The sequence below is a fragment of the Capricornis sumatraensis genome, chromosome 15 (genome assembly GCF_032405125.1).
Source record: "Capricornis sumatraensis isolate serow.1 chromosome 15, serow.2, whole genome shotgun sequence".
Classification (NCBI taxonomy): Eukaryota; Metazoa; Chordata; class Mammalia; order Artiodactyla; family Bovidae; genus Capricornis; species Capricornis sumatraensis.
In genome coordinates, this window is record NC_091083.1 from 49,292,871 (window position 1) to 49,315,899 (window position 23,029).

Sequence of the window (23,029 nt, forward strand, 5' to 3'; positions counted from 1 at the left end):
CGCACAACCTCAACTCTCAGTTATCCAAGATAACACACCTGGGGTCTCCTTATTTCTCAGCTTGTTGGTCTGTGGACAGGTGACCACAACAGCCACCTCTGTGTGTAGGTGAAGGGGACGGGCTGCCCTGGGCACTCAGCTCCAGGCAGGCCCCCAGCCCTGAGGAGATGTTGAGTCAGGGGCTCCTTCAGACAGAGAATCCCATCTGACTCATCTCTGGATTTCAGAAGCTTGAAATCAGACTTGAAACCCACTAGTGTCTTGCTCAATAAATTTTGATTAATTTCTCTGCCCTGGGTAGGGGTTTGGGAGTGCTCCAGAAGCCCCAAAGGCAACATATTCTTTGACTGGGGTTTGTGTGGTGGGAGAGTGGTGTGTGTGTGGGGGATGGGGGTCTTGGGGTGAGGGGGCTGTGGAGAGTGGGAGTGTTGGGGTGGGGGTGTGTGTGGTGTGGGGGTGTGTGTGGTGTGGGGGTGTGTATAGTGTAGGGGTGTGCGGGGGGGTGGGGGTATGTGTGGTGTGGGTGTGTGTGGAGTAGGTGTCTATCTGGAGGGTAGATGTGTGTGGAGGATGGGTGTGCGTGGTATGGGGATGGTGTGGTGTGGGGGTGTATAGGGTGGGTATATGTGGGGTGTGGGTGTGTGTAGAGGGTGCATGTGTGTGGGGTGGGGGTGTGTGTGGGGTGTGGGTGTGTGGGGTGGGGTTGTGTGTGGTGTGGGGGTGTGTGGGGTGTGGGTGTGTGTAGAGGTTGCATGTGTGTGGGGTGTGTGTGTGTGTGGTATGGGGATGTGTATGGGGTGGGGTGTGTGTGAGGTGGGGGTGTGTGAGGTGCAGGTGTGTGTGGAGGGTGCATGTTTGGGGGGTAGGGGTGTGTGTGGTATAGGGATGTGTGGGTGTGTGTAGGGGTGAGAGTGTGTGTAAAGGACAGGTATGCATGGAGGGTGGGGGTGTTGGGGTGGGGGTCTGTGTGGGGTGAGGGTGTTGTGAGGTAGGGGTGTGTATGGAGGGTGTGTGTGGGGTGGGGGTGTGTGTAGGGGGTGAGGGTGTGTGTGGAGGGTGGGTGTGTGTGGGGTGTGGGTATGTGTGGGGTGGGAGTGTGTGTGAGGGTGGGGTGTGTGTGTGTGGAAGGTGGATCTGTGTGGGGTGGGTGTGTGTGCAGAGTGAGAATGTGTGCGGAGTGGGGGTGTGTGTGGGGTGGGTGTGAGGGGGGTGTGGGAGGGGTGAGTGTGGGGGGGTGTGGGGGAGGGGTGTGTATGTGTTAAGGGTGAGTGTGTGGGGGGTGGTAGTGATGTGTGTGTGTGTGTGTGTGTGTGTGTGTGTGTGGTGTGTCTGTGTGTGGGTGGGGATGTGTATGTGTGGGGGGGTGGGGGGGTGTATGTGGGGGGTGGGGGTGTGTGTGTGTGTGTTGGGAGGATGTGGGGGGTGGTGTGTGTGTGGGGTGTGTGTGTGTGTGTGTGTGTGATGTGTCTGTGTGTGGGTGGGGATGTGTATGTGGGGGGGTGGGGGTGTATGTGTGGGCGTGGGGGTGTGTGTGTGAGTGTGTGGGGTGGGGTGTGGGAGGGGTGGTGTGTGTGTGTGTGTGGTGTGTCTGTGTGTGGGTGGGGATGTGTATGTGGGGGGGTGGGGGGTGTATGTGTGGGTGTGGGTATGTGTGTGTGTGTGGGGTGGGGTGGGGGGCTGGTGTGTGTGTGTGTGTGGTGTGTCTGTGTGTGGGTGGGGATGTGTATGTGGGGGGTGGGGTGTATGCATGGGTGTGGGGGTGTGTGTGTGAGTGTGTGTGTGTGGGTGTGTGTGTGGTGTGTCTGTGTGTGGGGGGATGTGTATGTGTGGGGGTGTGGGGGTGTGTATGTGTGGGGGGGTGTATGTGTGTGTGTGTGTGTGTGTATGTGGTGTGTCTGTGTGTGGGTGGGGATGTGTATGTGGGGGGGTGGGGGTGTATTGTGGGTGTGGGAGTGTGTGTGAGTGTGTGGGGGGGTGTGTCTGTGTTGGGGGGATGTGTATGTGGAGAGGGTGGGGGGTGGGGGGTGTATGTGGGGGTGTGGGGGGGTGTGGGGGGGTGGTGTGTGTGTGTGTGTGTGTGTGGTGTTTCTGTGTGTGGGTGGGGATGTGTATGTGGGGGGGTGGTGTGGGTGTGTGTGTGTGTGTGTGTGTGTGGTGTGTCTGTGTGTGGGTGGGGATGTGTGTGTGTGTGTGATGTGTCTGTGTGTGGGGGGGTATGTGTATGTGGGGGGGGTGTGGCAGGGTGGTGGTGTGTGTGTGTGTGTGTGTGTGTGTGTGTGGTGTGTCTGTGTGTGGGTGGGGATGTGTGTGTGTGTGTGGTGTGTCTGTGTGTGGGTGGAGATGTGTATGTGGGGGGGTGTGTGGGGGTGTTTGTGTGGGTGTGTGGGTGTGTGTGGCAGGGTGGTGGTGTGTGTGTGTGTGTATGTGTGGTGTGTCTGTGTGTGGGTGGGGATGTGTGTGTGTGTGTGGTGTGTCTGTGTGTGGGTGGAGATGTGTATGTGGGGGGGTGTGTGGGGGTGTTTGTGTGGGTGTGTGGGTGTGTGTGGCGGGGTGGTGGTGTGTGTGTGTGTGTGTATGTGTGGTGTGTCTGTGTGTGGGGGGTAATGTGTATGTGTGGGGGGGTGTGGGGGGGTGGTGGTGTGTCTGCGTGTGTGTGGTATGTCTGTGTGGGGGGGGGGATGTGTATGTGTGGGGGGTGTGGGGGTTGTATGTGTGGGTGTGGGGGGGTGTGTATGTGGGGGTGGTGATGTGTGTGTGTGTCTGTGTGTGTGTGTGTGGTATGTCTGTGTGTGGGTGGGGATGTGTATGGGGGGGTGTGGGGGGGTGTATGTGGGGGGGGTGTGAGTGTGTGGGCAGGTGTGTGTGTGGAGGGGGGTGGTGTGGACACTGCTGTTGCCAAGATGATCAGGAAGGTGCCGCCCGGGTGCCGGGCTGATGAACACGACGTTCATCAGTGTCCTCAGAACACCTGGCCCGAGGCTGACGGTAGGATGGACGAGTCAGAAAGACGAGTGTAGACCAGCCAGGTCGCCAGCGGTGCGGTCATCCTGACTCCAGGTGATAAAAGATCTGCAAATGGCCTAACTGGTGAGCATCTTCTCACCCCAAATTGCCAAATTTTCACTAAACTCGGCTGCGTGAAGCTTTCATGTGTGTGTGATTGCTGCTTACAACCGATGTATTCACAGTGCATATCCATGCCCAGGGGTGTAGGTCAAGTCAATACACAGCTTTCTGGGCCCCTCTATGTTCATCTGTTGTCCAAGTTCTTTGAAAGCACACCCAGCAGATGGCATACCTCGAGGTCAGGGTCATCCAGGCAGCGGGGCGGGATGGCCCAGGGGAGTCATGGGCACCAGAGAAGCCGTTACTGGAATGGCCATCTCGACCATCACAGTCCAAGCTCTGTGCCAAGTTCAGAGTTTTTCCATGGTGCCAAGAAAGGGTGACAAAGGCCTTCCATCTTTCATACCTTCCTTCAGATTCATTATAGGCATTCGTTAATTCAAGATATAGAATAATTGAATCATTGCACACGTGTTCGCCAGTCCCTGACTTTGAAATGAATGAGGCTTTATTGCCATTGTCAGTAAACAGGAGCCATGACCAAGGCCTGGAGCCCAGCTTTTCCTCGGACCCAGAGGACCGTTGAGAGGGAGACTGGGGAAGATCCTTGCCTGTTCATGTTCACTGCACCCCCTCTGAGCCATGCCTGCCCTCTGGCGGCCTGATGACCATCCCAGCAGCTTTTCTCCAGCCTTCCCAGTTCCGGCCGCATGGATGGTCAAGAGCGGACACAAGTCAGCCCCACTCCCTCGACCGCTGGCAGCCTGCCTCCGCCTCCAGATGCCCACTCACCTCGTGTGCTGTGGACAAGGTGGACAGGAGAGTGAGAGTGCCCCATCCTGCCCTGCCCATATGCAAATCTAACCTTTCTGATATTCCAGCAGCATAAACCCGAAGGTGGGATTTCAGCAGGAAAATATTTACCCAGAGCTCTCTCTCTCATAATCTATCGATTTTAATATCCTCCCCACTTTGGCTGAATGTCAATTTTACCCCGAGGACTACTCCTGGAACACAGTTTATTTACTTAGGCCTTTCAAAATATTAGTGTTGGAAATAAGTGGAGTTTGAGTCTATTGGTGTTCCTATTTAAAGTTTATTTTTCCTATTTGAATAATGCTGGTAATTTGCCTCGGTAATTGGGGCCGGCGGGCAGCATGAGGACCACATACACACAAGTAGCATCGCGTTCCTGTTTTCATTAGGAACGCGCAGCTCATTAAATGCCGAGCCAACTTCCCCACTTAACCTCTGGAAGCAGAGCCACCTGACGATCATCATCGTTTAACCAGAAACCAGTCCGTTCTCCTCTGATCACTTCTGTTCCAAGTGTCCAGCCTGTGCCAAGTTCTGCACGAAAAGCATCAGCGGACCCCAGATGGAGCTCGTCAGGCCCTGAAGGGGCTGGGCGGCTCTGCAGGCTCTGCAGCCCCCACCCCAGTCATCCTGTCTGCTCCTGCAGAAGAGAAAGGGACATGGGGGAGCCCCTGGGCATCATGTTTCCTCCCACCGTAAGCCCCAGGAGAGGCCATGACCCACTTGGGGAAGACACAGCGACCCTCTCCTGCTACCAGGGACCTTCGGAGGCTAAATCACCAGCCGCCAAACATCCTCTTTTTCATATTTAACAAGGAATTTATGTTGCAAACGACACTTCAGCTCATTATTCAGGATTTTTGCAGTGTATCTTTAGAGCTTCTCTGCACACGGCTTTTGATATTGCAAAGCTGGCTTCTCACCCATCCCCACATCCAGCCTCTACTGCCCCACCCAGACCCCACCAGACTCTCCCTGTTTACTGTCCTGAGGTGCAGACCACCCACCCTGAGGGTGCCAGGAGGGGCTTCACCACAACTCTCGCTGGGCTTGTGCCCAGAGGCTGAACTGGACCAGACTCGGGGGTCTCTGTAGGACACCTCTTCTCCCCGCTAGGGTGGACTAGATCAGACTCGGGGGTTTCTGTAGGAGCCCCCTCCTCCCCATCAGGGACGGACTAGACCAAAAAGCACTGATGCTGCACTGTACAGCCTGCGAGCTAGAAGCTCAGTTCAGCTCAGTTCAGTCACTCAGTCGTGTCCGACTCTTTGCGACCCCGTGAATCGCAGCACGCCAGGCCTCCCTGTCCATCACCAACTCCCAGAGTTTACTCAAACTCATATCCATCGAGTTGGTGATACAATCCAGCCATCTCATCCTCTGTCGTCCCCTTCTCCTTCTGCCCCCAATCCCTCCCAGCATCAGAGTCTTTTCCAATGAGTCAATTCTTCGTCTGAGGTGGCCAAAGTATTGGAGTTTCAGCTTCAACATCAGTCCTTCCAATGAACACCCAGGACTGATCTCCTTTAGATAGGACTGGTTGGAACTCCTTGCAGTCCAAGGGACTCTCAAGAATCTTCTCTAACACCACAGTTCAAAAGCATTAATTCTTCAGTGCTCTGCCTTCTTCACAGTCCAACTCTCACATCCATACACGACCACTGGAAAAACCATAGCCTTGACTAGATGGAACTTTGCTGGCAAAGTAATGTCTCTGCTTTTGAATATGCTATCTAGGTTTGTCATAACTTTCCTTCCAAGGAGTAAGTGTCTTTTAATTTCATGGCTGCAATCACCATCTGCTGTGATTTTGGAGCCCAGAAAAATAAAGTCTGACACTGTTTCCACTGTTTCCCCATCTATTTCCCATGAAGTGATGGGACCGGATGCCATGATCTTCGTTTTCTGAATGTTGAGCTTTAAGCCAACTTTTTTGCTCTCCTCTTTCACTTTCATCAAGAGGCTCTTTAGTTCCTCTTCACTTTCTGCCATAAGGGTGGTGTCATCTGCGTATCTGAGGTTATTGATATTTCTCCCGGCAATCTTGATTCCAGCTTGTGCTTCCTCCAGCCCAGCATTTCTCATGATGTACTCTGCATATAAGTTGAATAAGCAGGGTGACAATATACAGCCTTGACATACTCCTTTTCCTATTGGAACCAGTCTGTTGTTTCATGTCCAGTTCTAACTGTTGCTTCCTGACCTGGAAAGTGGACTGGAAAGATCCCCTCAAAGTTTGCTGTTGGTTGGGGTGCTCACCTCCACCCTAGGAGACTGAAGGAGCTCCACACAGCCCATGGAGGCACCCTGGAATCTGAACTTACAAAAATAATTCAAGACACAAGCTTGCTTTTGAGCAGTTAGCTGCTTCTACCATAAACCAAATGGAGAAAAATCAAATTATCTCAGAGTCTGATTAGTTGGGTTTGCAGTAACCAGAGTTGACTGTATGTATTAAATCTCAAGTGATTAAAACATTAAAAATTCCTAGTGTTAAATTAGATGGTAAGTCTGCATCTCCCAACGTGAATTCTAAGTTTCTGCCTGGCTTCTAACACACCACGTAATCAACAACAACGTTTACACATACAAATCCAGCTATGAAGAACTACACGCAGCTGCAAGCATGTATGTGATTTAATTAAAGCCAATCACTGAAAATAGTTGCAGTGCTGGGGATGAGGGGATGGGGACTGGGGAGATGGGGGACTGGGGGGTGGGGTGGGGGGTGGAGAGGGTTTGTGAGAGAAGGAGGCCTGAGCGCAGCTCCAGGCTGAGTTCCTTATGAAGCCCCAGTATGTTCATTTTGCAGAAGGTCTCAGGAGATACCTCAGTGCCTTAACAGAGGACATGCACTTTTCCAATGCAGATGATTATTCACGATTCTCTCCTTCTGACTTTTAAACCCAGAAAAACTAAGGGTCATAGTTCAATATATAAACATTCCATAACTGGCAAAACTACAAGCAAGACTTTTCAAAGCCACCCTAGAAAGTAATGCTGGTTAAATACCAAAGAAGCGAGACGTCTCAAAGCCACCCTAGGAAGTGATACTGGTTAAATATCAGAGAGATAAATTTTAACCGGCTAAATACCCCTGTGCATCTTAATTAGACTGTCCTCCACCCAGAGTAAGAAAAGTTAAAGAAATTTTTGCTTTTTTCTTTCTACATTCACCTTTATAAAATGTTAATTGAGAAATACGCTTAACATAAATGCCAAGGACCCCTTAAAAGGATAAAGGAAAAAGGCTTGTAGGGGAAATGTTTAAAGGAAGGTCTTGATGGAGGGCGGGTGGTTCAGAGGCCAGACAGGGACAGGGTGGGAAGGGGTGCTCAGAAGCAGGGGTGGGGGGCTCTGGACCCCGCCATCCAGGAAGCACCTGGAAAGTCACTGAAGAGAAAGGGCGGTTCCCAGATGTTGGGATGATTCCTGGGTGTTGGGGTGATTGGTTCTGTGACACAGGGAAGAAAACGGGAACCAGCTGTCAGTGGTGTGAGCACCAGCCCCCCGTCAACTGGAGGAAGCCTCTGCGAGGCTGGAGGGAGGCAGGGACAGTCCCCCCAGGGTCCTGCTTGAGGGCTCGTGCCCCCGGGCCACGCTGGGCCAGAATTGCCGTGGCCGGCTTGCCATCTTGAGGCCAGGGGGTCACGGAGTAGGCAGCGGGCCCCGGGTAGAATGGAGGAGGGAGGAGGCACGGTCACAAGGCTGCTGCTTGTGTTTTCCAGGAGTTCGCAGATGCCGTGTCCCAGCTGGTCACACAGAAGTTCCGAGAGCTGGCCGCGGGCCTGGCCTCGGCGCACGCCCGCCACAAGGCGCTGGCCGGGATCGTCATGACCCGAGGTAACGCCTCCCCACCGGGAAGAGGGGGCAAGCCTGGAAACAGGACCCCCTCCCCATGAAGACACGGAACAGAGCAGATAGTGCGCCCCCCCAGAGCCCCGAAGAAGAGCGACCAGAGGGCACGGCAGTCCCTTTTCGTCAGGCATGTTCCACACCCCGTGGTCGGGGGGACCGCAGCCTCCTGTCTGCAGGAGCTCAGCCAGGGTCAGGCCCCACAGGGAACCCCTTACCCTGAGATTCTCCAGTCCCCCTCTCAGGGCTCACACCACCCTGAACAAGCCCATTGCAGGAGACACAAGGCAGGCCTTCTCCAGCCCCCACCCCTAACCGCTCACGGACAGTGACAGGACAGTGACAAACAGCCCATCAAGGCTGCTCTTACCAGCCAGGTTCAAGAAAGTGATGCTTAGTTTTAAACCATCAATTTGGGTGAAAACATCTCACTACTAAATAACCTACTAATAGTAACTAGCCATCTGGTTATTTGAATTCAACTGTTGCTAGCTGCAAATTTTGGGGTGAGCTGGTAATGACCTACCAGAGAACGATTACTGTCCAAAAGCATGGGTGTTAGAAGCCAGACAACCAGCCCGCTTCCCTCTCACTCTAGACACCAGAGGCTCCTCCAGGGCCACCGAGTGCAAGGCCACTGGGGTCGGGGCAGCAGCGCAAGGACTCTCACTCAGTCTTTCCAGGCTGGGAAAACCGAAATGAAAATGCCTCCTCCCAGGGTAAGCTGGTGACTAGGACAAAGGACATGAAGAGCCCTGGAATGTAAGGATCACTTTATAAGGGTAATGTTCTAAGTCAAAGGCAAGTCTCTTCCGTCAGTGACACTGTTGAATTTGGAGCAGGTGCCCCACGGGAGCCACCAGCGTTCGGTAACCCTGCCACTCTGCCTTGATAGAATAAAAAATGTCCCAAACTAAGGGCTAAGAGGCCCCCTCCCCAGTCCAGACCACTGCTGCTGGAGGCAGCCCTCCATCCATGCGGCCACAGCAGGCAATCCACGTAAAGAAACTATATGCATTGGTTGACCAAAATGTTCACTTGGAGCTTTCCATAAAATGTTATGGAAAACTGCAAATAAATTTTTTGGCCAACCCGATACAACATGGGCTTCCCCAGTGGCTCAGTGGTAAAGAATCCATCTGCCAATGCGTAAACACAGGAGCCACAGGTTCAATCCCTGGGTTGGGAAGAATCCCCTGGAGGAGAGCATGGCAACCCACTCCAGGGTTTCTGCCTGGAGAATCCCATGGACAGAGGAGTCTGGCGAGCTACATAGGGTTGCAAAGAGCTGGACAGGACTGAGATGACTAAGCACATTGTGTGCAATATTACATGAATGATGGTAAACCTACACTGATTAGTAACTTATGAACATGGAAGAATAAATTACTGACATTTACTTTCCTGAAGAGAAGGTTTAATAAACATATTGATTAAAAAGAGATTAGGAAATATTTTGCAAAATAACTAATAGAAATATTTTCAAATATTCACTTACTTAAAGGTGATGGGCAATGTAATCAGAATTCTAATTCAGTTATCGGAGCAAATGCCTAAGAAACTCTAAAAGGGGGTGATGTGTCTTTTTCTAGCTCTTATAACATATGTTACAATGTTATAAATTAAGTTTATTTTGAAATAAAATCTGACAGGTCATCCCCTCCATTTTTAGGCAAGAAGCCAGTTCACCCACATCAATTAGCTCATGAGTGAGGCTAATGCCGTTTTGTAGCCACTCTGAGAAATACAATGGCAGAAATATATACTTATGAACAGCACTGCTTTTACCTTTATGAAAACACTGCATTTACCTTTATGAAAACACTGGATTCACTGGGAAAAGCACAAAGAGAAGAGAACTTACAAGTGGAAGTTTCCATCCTTGGCCCCAAGCAAACTCGGAGGCAGACATTTTAATCATTTTAAATTTTGCTCTTGTGACTTTAAATACTGTGCCGGTTCTATGTTTCAAGAGTTTCTGTTCTAAATCTTATCAATTGATTCACCCTATGAAAAAATGGATACTATTTTATTTTCCATTTCTGTATCTATAATACCCACTTAACCCTTTGCTTTTCACCCTGTTAGATTGGATGGGGCGTCTTCACTTTCCATTTTGTAAATTGGGGCTTGGTGGTGTCAACCCTGCCTTCCCCTGGTGACGTCTCTGCATGTGGATGGATTTTTATGTCATCACCGATGGCGTTCATACTCTCTTCTGTGTTCTGTGCGTAGGCTGTCTCCTCTATCTCGCCTCTGCGGTGAGTTTAAGACTGAAACCGCTAAGCAGCATCTACACTCAGGATGCTGTAAGTCGCGGGGCAAAGTCAGGTGACTTGCAGGAATCTCACGGTTCTCAGTGCGGGGGGTGCATCTCTGAGGAAAGAGCCTGTTCCCCTGTTGGGTCACATCCATTCTCAAGCCCCCCTACCTCTCAGACCATGTGACACTGAAGGTTGGTCTGAGCAGCTAGACTTCCTTAAATCACTTTGGGGGGGTGGTCACATGACCTCCAAGCCCTCACACCTGCGAGGTGCACCTGTGCTGGAGTCTCTGCCCGCCAGGCCAGGGGTCCCATACCACCCACCTGGACCGCTGTCTCAGCATCCATGCCATCCTCCTTCTGTCTCTAGAAACATCTTTAAAATGCGTAGGATGGAAACTGAATCTCCACATCTCCGGGAGCTTTTAACCCAGGTCTCTTGCTCCTGGGAGGGTGAGCTGCGGTATCTGAGCTCACGCTTGCTTGCCCTGGGTATTTTCCAGGGCTTTTCTCTGCTCTCTCATCCAGTATCTCTGACTAGAAATGTCCTAACTGACATCTGTTTGCAGTGGCTGCCCCACCCCTGCCACGGGAGGGCAGGGTCTTTTTCACTTGAATGCTACATAATTTCATAAGACTGTGTAGGTGTGAGCCAGTCACCTTCCCTGACATATTTAAGTCATTTATTTTGCAATTTTTCCTGTATCATTTATTTGATAAATTCCTTCTTTCATTCACATTTTTGTCAAATTTTCAACATTCTCAGCTAACTCCCCGTCTTTCACCTTTCTGTTAATCTACCTTTTACTCTGTGTTCCTGGAATTTTCCAGGCAAGAAAAGTGGACTGGGTTGCCCTTCCCTTCTCCAGGGGATCTTTCTGACCCAGGGATCGAACCTGGGTTTCCTGTATTACAGGCAGATTCTTAACCATCTGAGCCACCAGGGAAGACTTGCTGTTAATCTACCTTTTATCTGTGTTCCTGGAAATTCCCTGTGTATGTGACAGCTCTTCAGTTGCCCCGTGTTCGAATTTTTGCAAGCTATTGTCTGCAACTCCTGTCTTGTCCTCTGGTTCCTATTTCTTCAGAGGATGCTCTTCTTCTTTCACTGCCGGCCAGTCTCTTCAGGTTTCTCTGACTCACCAGCACATTACTGAGCCTGTCTCTGGTCCCTAATCACAGTGATTCCTCTGTGATCGGTGGCGTCTTTCTTTAGTTTCAGTTTTTCCCTTTTATCCTGGTTATGATTTCTGTCTGAACATCCACATTTGTGAGAAAAATATTGGTCCAATCATCGTAGGCACCGCGCATGGATTTCCCACCCGAACAGAAATGCTGCCTGCCCCACCCGCCCTGTTTCCCGCTGCAGGCGCCTCCTTGAGCGGAGTGGGCAGGAGTTGGTCATCCACAAGGGACCACCTGAGGCCGAAGCGAGGAGATGAACCTCCTGCCAGGTGTCCCTCAACCCCACGCATCCGCTCCAGGGGGGCAGCCCCTGAATTAAAATGGGACGCAGGCTCCACCGGCCCTCCAGCCCAACTCAGCAGCATGCTTTCTCTGCAGTCAGTGCTGGAAGGCAGGCCCATTCCCAGGGCTCCACTCACGGGTCCTGGCGATCAAGCCCCGCCCCCAGCCACACTCCCCCTGGAACCCCTCCTTCCCGTAGGGCTGGAAATGGAGGAGAATCAGAGCCTCTGGACCGTGTTCCGGTGGAGTCTGGGTCAAGCTGTTCTGACAGTGCCCACGCTCCCACGAAGAAGCAATTTCTGAGCGGCTGTTTGTCATGAGTCAGTTGATATGAAAATTGTAATTTTGATAGCATTTTCACATATGCCAATCAGTTGATTGCACCAACCCCAAGAAGTGGGAAAGGTGGGAATCTTTATTATCAATTTGAAGAAGTACAGACACCAAGACCAAGAGGCCAGGTGACCCTCACGTCTGATGGGGGGAGGGGGTGTGCAGAGCTAAGATGCAGCCACAGGCTCCAGTCCTTCATCCACGTGGCCGTGGACACAACTCAAGGCACAGTGCTGAATATCTGTCCATGCAACTGCTTAGGTCTAAGATTATGAAAGAGCCAAAAAAGGGGTTCCCTAGTGTATATTTTTAGAAGTTTACATTTAAACCTGTCTTTTGCCGGCCTGGCCTGCCAAAGTTAGAAGCTTTGGTTTCACTCTCTCCCATGTAAGTTAACTCTTTCCCATTTAAGTTAACGTGCAGCTTTAAAAAGTGAAAGAAAGTGAAAGTGAAAAACATACATGAATGCCTGGGATTTATACCCGCCCTGAAAAAAACACACCTCCTTGAAGTTGGGCGGTGGAGAGCACAGCCCAGGACAGCCCCATCCAGAATGCCAGGCCCTCTGGGCAGTGGCCAGGCCTGTCTTCTCTGGGAAAATTGGAAGTGCTAATGAGCTCAGCATTGGAACGTCAGCCAACCTTTCACAGTAATGAGATGTTAAGAGATGTAGAGGTGCTTTGTTGCGTGCATTTTGCTCAGGTGAGCAAGGAGGTGGAGAGTTGAGTTGGACTCTGGCTTGAGAAGAACTGACACTTAAACATTGCTTTCCCATTGGCACTCGATAGATCCTGACAGATCAAATACAGTTGAGACTTCTTTCTGTCGCCAGGAGCACAAGGGAACGTCCACCTTCACAGAGGCCTCACAGAGGCAGGATTCAAGGACTTTGTCCCTATATTCCCAAATGCTTTTCCTCTCTTCCTGAATGACTGGCAGTTGCTTCGATAGTAAAATTAAAAGTGGGGTATTTTATTTATGCGCAGGAGGATGCAGGGGAAATGAGTAGGAGCAAATGAACTGGACAGAAGCCCCGTGCTGTGGTGAAAGATGGTAAATGATGAACTGGATTCCAAGGAGTCGGTCATAATAACAGTTTAGTTGATGAAACGTCTCCATGGAGACACAGAGCACATTGAGATTCCAAGGGGTGGACACCTCACAACGAGGAGTGTGACGGACAATTGATTTTAAATCTGGGGTTTAAACTGTTGGTTTAAACCACAAAATGCAGGATGGATTTACCACTGACCCCACATAGCATGCGTACTGACTTATTTACGGTAAACGTCTCCCCTTAAAATGGAGCAAGTAAGAACATGCGGACCACCCAGACCACTCCCAGCTCACATGCAGATGAACAGGAGTTTCCTGCTAAGTCACTTCAGTCGTGTCCAACTCTGTGCGACCCCATAGACGGCAGCCCACCAGGCTCCCCCGTCCCTGGGATTCTCCAGGCAAGAACACTGGAGTGGGTTGCCATTTCCTTCTCCAATGCATGAAAGTGAAAAGTGAAAGTGAAGACGCTCAGTCGTGTCCGACTCTTAGCAGCTCCCTGGACTGCAGCCTACAAGCTCCTCCATCCATGGGATTTTCCAGGCAAGAGTACTAGAGTGGGTTGCCATTGCCTTCTCTAGAACACGAGTTTAGTCTAGAAGAATTCACCAGGTCGCACCGAATAGGAGCTCAACCAGGTGATGGGCAGCAGCCCTGACTGTGGGCTACATCTCAGAAATGCCTGTGTCCACCTGCATCAGGAAGGCGGCATGTGTCAGGAGTACATGAAGAAGGGAAGATGACTGAACCTGGGCCGTGTTCTTCTGAAATCAGACGCTCCCATCAAAGCCATTCAGATGCCACATGTAGATGGTCATCAAGTCATAGCCCAGCATTTAACTGCCCCAAAGATTTCATGGGGGAAAAAACCAACTCCTTATTTTCTTTGGTGGCAATAAACTATCCTCATCTTTTTTCCAGTCTCTAAATTTAGTGGAAACATAACACTAAGTTTGTTAGTGAAGGAATAACAGAAAAAACACTAACATCTAGTGTTTGTTTGTCCATGTGCCAGGAGTGGCTTTAGGGTGTTTAAACCATGTTATCTTATTCAACAAAATACTCCACGTTCTCCCTAATTATGACCATTAGTTGTCCATGCTGGGCACAGCTGCTTGTAAAAGAGGTGGCTGGAGGGAGGAACGAGAGAAAGAAAAGGATAGTAGAAAGGAAGAAGTGTCAGGAAAGCCGCGGAGTTCATCAGCTCTGATTGCCTCCCACACCCACCAAGGCGGCTGCAGGTCCAAGGATGTTCTGAGGGGTCGGGACTAATTAAGGTACCAACAAGAAGCTGGGTAAAGCTGTACCTTTGAAGAGCTTTTGATCTTCAAATACGTGTACTGGGGGAGGGGGGTCACTCTGGGAGAAGCCCTTGATATCCTCTGAGTAGAGGCATGGCTCTCAGGAAAGCCAGGACTCAGGATTTAACCTGGAAATCAGGGTCTTGGCTTCACCGCAGGTCGGGTTGGCTCAAGGTGGTCTCACAGTCCTGTCTCCTGTTCCGCGGGGCTTTTTGACCCCACCCCCTCTGGACCCCCAGAAGCAGGAGCTGCTTTCCTTATTTACATAACAATATCCCTCAGAGCTCCCCATGGACCCGAAAGCTTGGCTAGGAAGGAGCTTGCATAGTCCTGGACAGTACCAGAGGGGACACGTGAGCATCATGCCCACCCTCAGGGAGTCTTCCACTTAGGGGGTGATCCTCGGCCGAGGGCTGGGTGGCAGCAGGGTTCCCGGGTTCCCCAGAACCTTCCGCTGGCCAGCTGGCTGTCTATTTATAGATAAACTTGAGACTCAGGTTGGGGGAGGGGTGGGGACAGAGCGGGAGAACAGACTCAGTGCCCGCAGGGAGGGCAGCGGCCGCGGGCTCTGATGCCGCCTCTGTTCCCCAGGCCTGGACGCCAGACAAGCCCAGGTGGTCGTCCTGTCCTCGGGGACAAAGTGCATCAGTGGCGAGCACATCAACGACCAGGGGCTGGTGGTCAACGACTGCCATGCGGAGATTCTGGCCAGGCGGGCGCTGGTCCACTTCCTATACGCACAGCTGGAGCTGCACCTGAGGTGAGCATGAAGCCTGCACCTGTGTCCCTCCGCCCTGGCATCCCCTGTCCTGGCGTCCCCTCGGTCATGGTCAGCCCTGCACCTGCCAGCGGCCGTGCCCCGAAAGCACGCGCCTCTTCACTGGGCCGTCCCAGAGGCGTCTCGCTTAAGGGCCCCCTAGGCAGGGGCAGACTCTCGGTGGCCCCAAGCACAGCGGGCATCTCAGCCAGGTCTGCTGCCCCCTACACCCTCTAACACAGGGTCCCGGTAGTCGCACAGAGCAGGGACAGGCCCAGGGTGCTGAGCAGACGCACGGGGAGCAAGGCCTTCATACACTCTGGGAAGTTTTATCCGAGCCCCTGATCTGCAGCTTCTCCTCAGTTCCAGGCCTGCAGTGGGTTGGCCAGGGCTGAATGTGGGGAAGAGAGCTGGAGATCTCAACTAACGTGAGGAGGGTTTTCTGCCCTGAGTGTCCAGGTCAGAAATGTTTCCAAACACCCCTGACTCTGGATGTGTCACCATGACCCGGGCCTGGCTGTGCGCTCCCAGCTGCGCGCTGCCGGCAGGGGGACCGGACACTCAGGCCCCTCCCCTGGGGGTCGTGGGGAGGGGAACAGCAACAGCTGCAGAAAGCCAGGGCTGTGCGTTTGCCCCAAGGTTCTGGGGAACTGTGGCTGGGAGCTTGGGGAACTGTGGCAGGGGGCCTGGCGCAGTGTCGGGAGGCAGAGAGGCTGGTGGGACACCTCAGGGGTTCCCAGGCTCCGCCTGTGTGAGGAATCAGCAACCACCAGGAGGAAGGGCGCGGTGACCGGCAGGACGAGGGTGTGGGCGGGGCCTGCGGGTGTGGGCGGGGCCGCTGGCAGGCCGCAGCCGGCTCCTCCGTGCGGACGGGGGGCTGGCTCCTTCGTGTAGGGGGGGCTCCTCCGTGCGGAGGGGGCTCTTCTGTGCAGGGGGCTCCCCTGTGCGGGCGGCCGGAGGGGTCCATGAGCAGAGTTCCTGGGGGGCCGCGCCTGTCTATCCCCATTTTCCATCTGACTCAGAACCTGGTGCAGTGTAGACGTGGTGCCCTAGGGAACGCGGGGCCCCATGATGCCCGGCACGGACAGGCGGCCCCGAGGACGCAGGACGGGGAAGACCGTGGGGGCCAGACCCAGGGGGCTCCACGCGGGGGAAGACACGCGCGGGGTGCGGAGGCGGCTGTGAGCAGAGCCTGGGGGCCCAGCCCCGGGCCCCGGCTGAGCACCCGCTCGTCTACAGCAAGCGGCGCGAGGACAGCGAGCATTCCATCTTCGAACGGCTGAAGGAGGGCGGCTTCCGGCTGCGAGACGGAATCCTGTTTCATCTGTACCTGAGTGCCTCGCCCTGCGGAGACGCGCGCCTGCACTCACCCCACGAGCGCGCGGCCGAGCGTGAGTAAGCGGGCTCCATCACCAGCATCACCAGCGTCATCACTGTCACCTGAGTCCTCAGTTCAGTTCAGTTGCTCAGTCGTGTCCGACTCTTTGCGACCCCATGAATCACAGCACGCCAGGCCTCCCTGTCCATCACCAACTCCCGGAGTTCATTCAAACTCATATCCATCGAGTCGGTGATACCATCCAGCCATCTCATCCTCTGTCGTCCCCTTCTCCTTCTGCCCCCAATCCCTCCCAGCATCAGTCTTTTCCAATTAGTCAACTCTTCGTAAGAGGTCGCCAAAGTATTGGAGTTTCAGCTTTAGCATCAGTCCTTCCAATGAACACCCAGGACTGATCTCCTTTAGGATGGACTGGTTGGACCCCCTTGCAGTCCAAAGGACTCTCAAGAATCTTCTCTAACACCACAGTTCAAAAACATCAATTCTTCGGCGCTCATCTTTCTTCACAGTCCAACTCTCACATCCATACATGACTACTGGAAAAACCATAGCCTTGACTAGATGGACCTTTGTTGGCAAAGTAATGTCTCTGCTTTTGAATATGCTATCTAGGTTGATCATAACTTCTCTTCCAAGGAGTAAGTGAAGTGAAGTGAAGTCGCTCAGTCGTGTCTGACTCTTTGCGACTCCATGGACAGTAGCCTGCACCAGGCTCCTCCGTCCATGGGATTTTCTAGGCAAGAGTACTGGAGTGGGTTGCCATTTCCTTCTCCAGGGAATCTTCCAGACCCAGGGATAGTACACAGGTCTCCCGCATCTAAGGAGTAAGCGTCTTAATTTCATGGCTGCAATCACCATCTGCAGTGATTTTGGAGCCCAAAAAAATAAAGTCTGACACTGTTTCCACTGTTTCCCCATCTATTTCCCATGAAGTGATGGGACCGGATGCCATGATCTTCGTTTTCTGAATGTTGAGATTTAAGCCAACTTTTTCACTCTCCTCTTTCACTTTCATCAAGAGGCTCTTTAGTTCCTCTTCACTTTCTGCCATAAGGGTAGTGTCATCTGCATATCTGAGGTTATTGATATTTCTCCCAGCCTTCTTGATTCCAGCTTGTGCTTCTTCCAGCTCAGCATTTCTCATGATGTACTCTGCATATAAGTTGAATAAGCAAGGTGACAATATACAGCCTTGACATACTCCTTTTCCTGTTTGGAACCGGTCTGTTGTTCCATGTCCAGTTCTAACTGTTGCTTCCTGACCTGCATACAGGTTTCTCAAGAGGCAGGTCAGGTGGTCTGGGATTCCCATCTCTTGAAGAATTTTCCACAGTTTATTGTGATCCACACAGTCAAAGGCTTTGGCATAGTCAATAAAGCAGAAATAGATATTTTTCCTGGAACTCTCTTGCTTTTTCTGTGATCCAGCAGATGTTGGCAATTTGATCTCTGGTTCCTCTGCCTTTTCCAAAACCAGCTTGAACATCTGGAAGTTCAAGGTTCACATATTGCTGAAGCCTGGCTTGGAGAATTTTGAGCATTACTTTACTAGCGTGTGAGATGAGTGCAATTGTGCAGTAGTTTGAGCATTCTTTGGCATTGCCTTTCTTTGGGATTGGAATGAAAACTGACCTTTTCCAGTCCTGTGGCCACTGCTGAGTTTCCCAAATTTGCTGGCATATTGAGTGCAGCACTTTCACAGCATCATCTTTCAGGATTTGAAATAGCTCCACTGGAATTCCATCACCTCCACTAGCTTTGTTCATAGGGATGCTTTCTAAGGCCCACTTGACTTCACATTCCAGGATGTCTGGCTCTAGGTGAGTGATCACACCATCGTGATTATCCAGGTCGTGAAGATCTTTTTTGTACAGTTCTTCCGTGTATTCTTGCCACCTCTTCTTAATATCTTCTGCTTCTGTTAGGTCCATACCGTTTCTGTCCTTTATCAAGCCCATCTTTGCATGAAATGTTCCCTTGGTATCTCTAATTTTCTTGAAGAGATCTCTAGTCTTTCCCATTCTGTTGTTTTCCTCTATTTCTTTGCATTGATCACTGAGGAAGGCTTTCGTATCTCTCCTTGCTATTCTTTGGAACTCTGCATTCAGATGCTTATATCTTTCCTTTTCTCCTCTGCTTTTTACTTCTCTTCTTTTCACAGCTATTTGTAAGGCCTCCCCAGACAGCCATTTTGCTTTTTTCCATTTCTTTTCCATGGGGATGGTCTTGATCCCTGCCTCCTGTACAATGTCACGAACCTCCTTCCATAGTTCACCAGGTACTCTATCTATCAGATCTAGTCCCTTAAATCTATTTCTCACTTCTACTGTATAATCATAAGGGATTTGATTTAGGTCATACCTGAATAGTCTAGTGGTTTTCCCTACTTTCTTCAATTTGAGTCTGAATTTGGTAATAAGGAGTTCATGATCTGAGCCACAGTCAGCTCCCAGTCTTGTTTTTGCTGACTGTATAGAGCTTCTCCATCTTTGGCTGCAAAGAATATAATCAATCTGATATCGGTGTTGACCATCTGGTGATGTCCATGTGTAGAGTTTTCTCTTGTGTTGTTGGAAGAGGGTGTTTGCTATGACCAGTGCATTTTCTTGGCAAAACTCTACTAGCCTTTGCCCTGCTTCATTCCTTACTCCAAGGCCAAATTTGCCTGTTACTCCAGGTGTTTCTTAACTTCCTACTTTTATATTCCAGCCCCCTATAATGAAAAGGACATCTTTTGGGGGTATTAGTTCTAAAAGGTTTTGTAGGTCTTCATAGAACCATTCAACTTCAGCTTCTTCAGTGTTACTGGCTGGGGCATAGGCTTGGATTACCGTGATATTGAATGGTTTGCCTTGGAAACAAACAGAGATCATTCTGTCATTTTTGAGATTGCATCCAAGTACTGTATTTCAGACTCTTTTGTTGACCATGATGGCTACTCCATTTCTTCTAAGGGATTCCTGCCCACAGTAGTAGATATAATGGTCATCTGAGTTAAACTCACCCATTCCAGTCCATTTTAGTTTGCTGATTCCTAAAATGTTGACGTTCACTCTTGCCATCTCCTGTGTGACCATTTCCAATTTGCCTTGATTCATGGACCTAACATTCCATGTTTCTATGCAATATTGCTCTTTACAGCATCGGACCTTGCTTCTATCACCAGTCACATGCACAACTGGGTATTGTTTTTGCTTTGGCTCCATCCCTTCATTCTTTCTGGAGTTACTCCTCCACTGATCTCCTGTAGCATATTGGGCACCTACTGACCCGGGAAGTTCACATTTCAGTGTCCTATCATTTTGCCTTTTCATACTGTTCATGGGGTTCTCAAGGCAAGAATACTGATGTGGTTTGCCATTCCCTTCTCCAGTGGACCACATTCTATCAGACCTCTCCACCATGACCCGCCCGTCCTGGGTGGCCCCACACATCGTGGCTTAGTTTCATTGAGTTAGACAAGGCTGTGATCCATGTGATCAGATTGGCTAGTTTTCTGTGATTATGGTTTCAGTGTGTCTGCCTTCTGATGCTCTCTCTCAACACCTACTGTCTTACTTGGGTTTCTCTCACCTTGGACGTGGGGTATCTTCACGGCTGCTCCAGCAAAGCACGACCGTTGCTCCTTACCTTGGACGAGGGGTATCTCCTCACAGCCTCCCCTTCTGACCTTGAACGTGGAGTAGCTCCTCTCGGCTCTCCAGCGCCCACGCAGCCGCAGCTTCCTGGACGTGGGGTAGCTCCTCTTGGCTGCCTCTCCTGACCTCGGGTGTGCAGTAGCTCATCTCTGCCGCAACCCTTGACCTTGGGTGTGAGTCCTAGTGCCATGTAAAATGACAAAGAAGAGATTCAGGCTCTAGCCAGGGGAGAGCCAGGCATCCCCAGGCTCAGCCTCTCAGCTTGTTTCTCTCTTCCAGAGAAGATTCAGAGGCCAGTCCGAACTGGAGCTCACATTGCCAAGGACCTGGTTGGTAGTATGGTCAGTCACAACCTGAAACCTCTCCGAGTAGCGCAGTGACTGCCTCTGGGTGCTATCAATACGTTGGAAAGGAACTTCAGTTCTTAGAAACCATGAGAAGATATGCCAAGAATTATCTGAGATCTGTAAGAGAAGGTGCCCGTGCAAACTCAAATGTCATCTATATTGTTTGATACCTTCAGTGAGGTATACAAAAGAATAATGCATTTTCACGAATTCTAAAACTTATATAGAAATCTTGTAAAGAAGGCATCTACTGTCCATCCATGTCATCGTGTGTGTATCAATGCTGATATCACTATGGTATTTCACATATAATTTGCATGCAAAGCAGTTGAGCATTTCTATAATACAATATAATGCAGACTTAAGTGTACAGAAATTTTTTAAAAAGACCAAGTAGTAAAGTTAATCTGTCTTGTTCAAGCTAGTGCTTCATGTAACTGTGGTGGGTGTGGGTGTGGGGGCTCTGGAGCGGAAAGATGGTGAACAGTGACAAGGCAGTACCCCACCTGCTGCTGTCCCTTCTGGGTGTAGAGACGCCCCCCCACCAGACCGTAGGGAGCAGCTCTGGGCTCCCAGGTCCCATCTCAGTCCCTCAACCTAAGAGAGAGGTAACCCCACTGTCCCCATTTTTAGATGAAGTAACTATCACAGTGGTCTTAAGTAGCTTTTCCAAGGCTACACAGCTGAGAGACCATAGAGCCAGGCCTCGGATTTAGACTAGGTTTGCAGCCCGCTGCCTGGGAACTAAGTGTGGTTTCTGAATGGACGCAAAGGTGGAAAGAACTTCTCAAGAGGTGAGAAGGAGCCCAGATGTCAGCGCTGTGCACGCGGCTCCTTCTCTGGCGCGCCTGTGCTCAGCGTTCAGAGACCAGACGGCTGCAGAGCCTCTGATGGTCAGTGTCCAAACTATGGTGTGACGCCGGCCGAGCTGGACCAGGGCGGAGTCATGTCCCAGCTCCTCCTCTGAGCCCGTCCCGCTCAGAGGTGCTGTCCAGTACCCCCCCCCACCCATCTTATGCAGCCCCCCACCCCTGTCTTACGCGGCTCTCATCTCCTAGTGAGCAGCAGCAAGCACCTGGCCAGGAAGTTCCGGGGGCACCTGCGCACAAAGATCGAGTCTGGGGAGGGGACGGTGCCTGTGCGCGGCCCGGGCGCGGTGCAGACCTGGGATGGCGTCCTGCTGGGCGAGCAGCTGGTCACCATGTCCTGCACAGACAAGATCGCCAGGTAACAGCCCCTCTCCTCACGCGAGAGCCGCCCTGGTGTGGGGAGGGGATGAGGGCTGTGGTCCTGGAGGGGGCTAGTCTGATACTGAGGTGCACCCTGCAGTTCCGGACTCTGCCCACATCCCCCACCTCCCTGGAGAGTCAGGCAGAGCTGTCAGAGGGGCAGCCGAGGCTCGGAGAGGCAGACACCCAGGGACCTGGGGAGCCGGGCAGCGGGGACCCCAGGCCCCGGACCCTGACCCTGCACACGGAGGTGGCCCAGGTACACTCGGTGCCCCTGTGGCCTCCTGGGCTACACAACAGATAAAACCTGAGCCCCTGTAAACAGGGATCTGGAATCTTGAGGGAAATGACCAACAGGCTGCAGGAGAAACAGGGCTGCTTACTGCCCTGGAGGGACCAACCACCCTGGCCCAACCACATAAACCAAAGCACTGATTTCTGCAGCAAAGAGAAGTGCCCATAGCATCAGCTGGCTCCTCTGTCAGAAGAAAACACACCCTCCCCTATGATGTTCTCACCCCTCATCAAGAGGGAAAAGCAGCTGTTTCCAGCATGAGGGAGTCTTCCTGCTACCCCAAGAGCGCTGGGCCTCTGACTGACCCCTAGAAAGTGAAGTGGACAGATGATGCAAAATTGAAGATTCACCGTCTCTAGGACCTCAAACATCAGGGGACAGAGAGTGAAACTCGCTACGAGGCCAGCGTGGTGTGGGGCATCGACAGTTCCCACGGACATGGCCGGTCTTTCTGGCCTGGCTGTGAGAGGCGATCCAAACCCTCCGTCACAGGCGAATGCCAAAACGCCACCTCCTGAAAGGACGGGAAATGGGTTTGGGGGTCTTTAGCTCTTGTTTCTCAGAGTCCAGAGGCTTATAAAAGTCTAAATCTTCCGGAACTAACGTTCCTTTAGATATGGTTTCTAATTTTAAGCACTTGAACTTGATTATCGATTGCAATGCGTCTTTAAATGAACAGATTAAAACTTTCTCCATAAAAATGAACTGCAAGTAGTTATAGCTGCTGTCCAGGGACTTCGGCGCTGAGATCTCGACCCATGGGGGTCCCTCCCTCTGAGTATGGGCAGGGCAGTCTGGGCTGGGGCCACCCGGGCAGTCCCATGGGTCCTACGGGCACAGAGAGTACATCCCTCCTTAAAGAGGCGAGCTTCCCAGGATCGCCCCTTCAGGTATTGTTGGCGTTTCAGTGACCGACAGACAGACACAAATGTATTTCTTTAAGATTATCTACACTGAAACCAGATCTGGAACTGTCTTGTCTGTCAACACTGCGGAAACCAGATCTGGAACTTTCTTCTCTGTCAACACTGCGGTGATATCACTGTTTGAACCAGCAGAAAGGCATTCTCCCATTCCCTCCAGAAAACTGAAAACTCTCCAATTTGGGTTCAGGGTGACTTTGGCTTTATCGACAGCATTGGCTGGACAAGTTAAACTCCTACAGCCAGGCCAGGAGAAAGCTGATCATCTCTGGTGCGAAGGTGATTAGGAGGAAGCCAGATACAGAATTTGTCTTTAGACAATCCCACAGCCAGAACCATTCAGA

At 51.5% G+C, this 23,029-nt stretch overlaps 1 protein-coding gene across 1 annotated transcript in view; it reads left to right on the forward strand.

Annotated features, from left to right (window-relative positions):
- Window positions 1–23,029, forward strand: part of ADARB2 (adenosine deaminase RNA specific B2 (inactive)) — a 236,151-nt gene that overhangs the window by 209,019 nt on the left and 4,103 nt on the right. Inside the window, exons 4-7 of the mRNA XM_068987813.1 lie at window positions 7,611–7,725; window positions 14,749–14,917; window positions 16,154–16,305; window positions 21,297–21,465. Coding sequence (XP_068843914.1) covers window positions 7,611–7,725; window positions 14,749–14,917; window positions 16,154–16,305; window positions 21,297–21,465 — 605 coding nt within the window. The remainder of the gene's footprint in view (window positions 1–7,610; window positions 7,726–14,748; window positions 14,918–16,153; window positions 16,306–21,296; window positions 21,466–23,029) is intronic.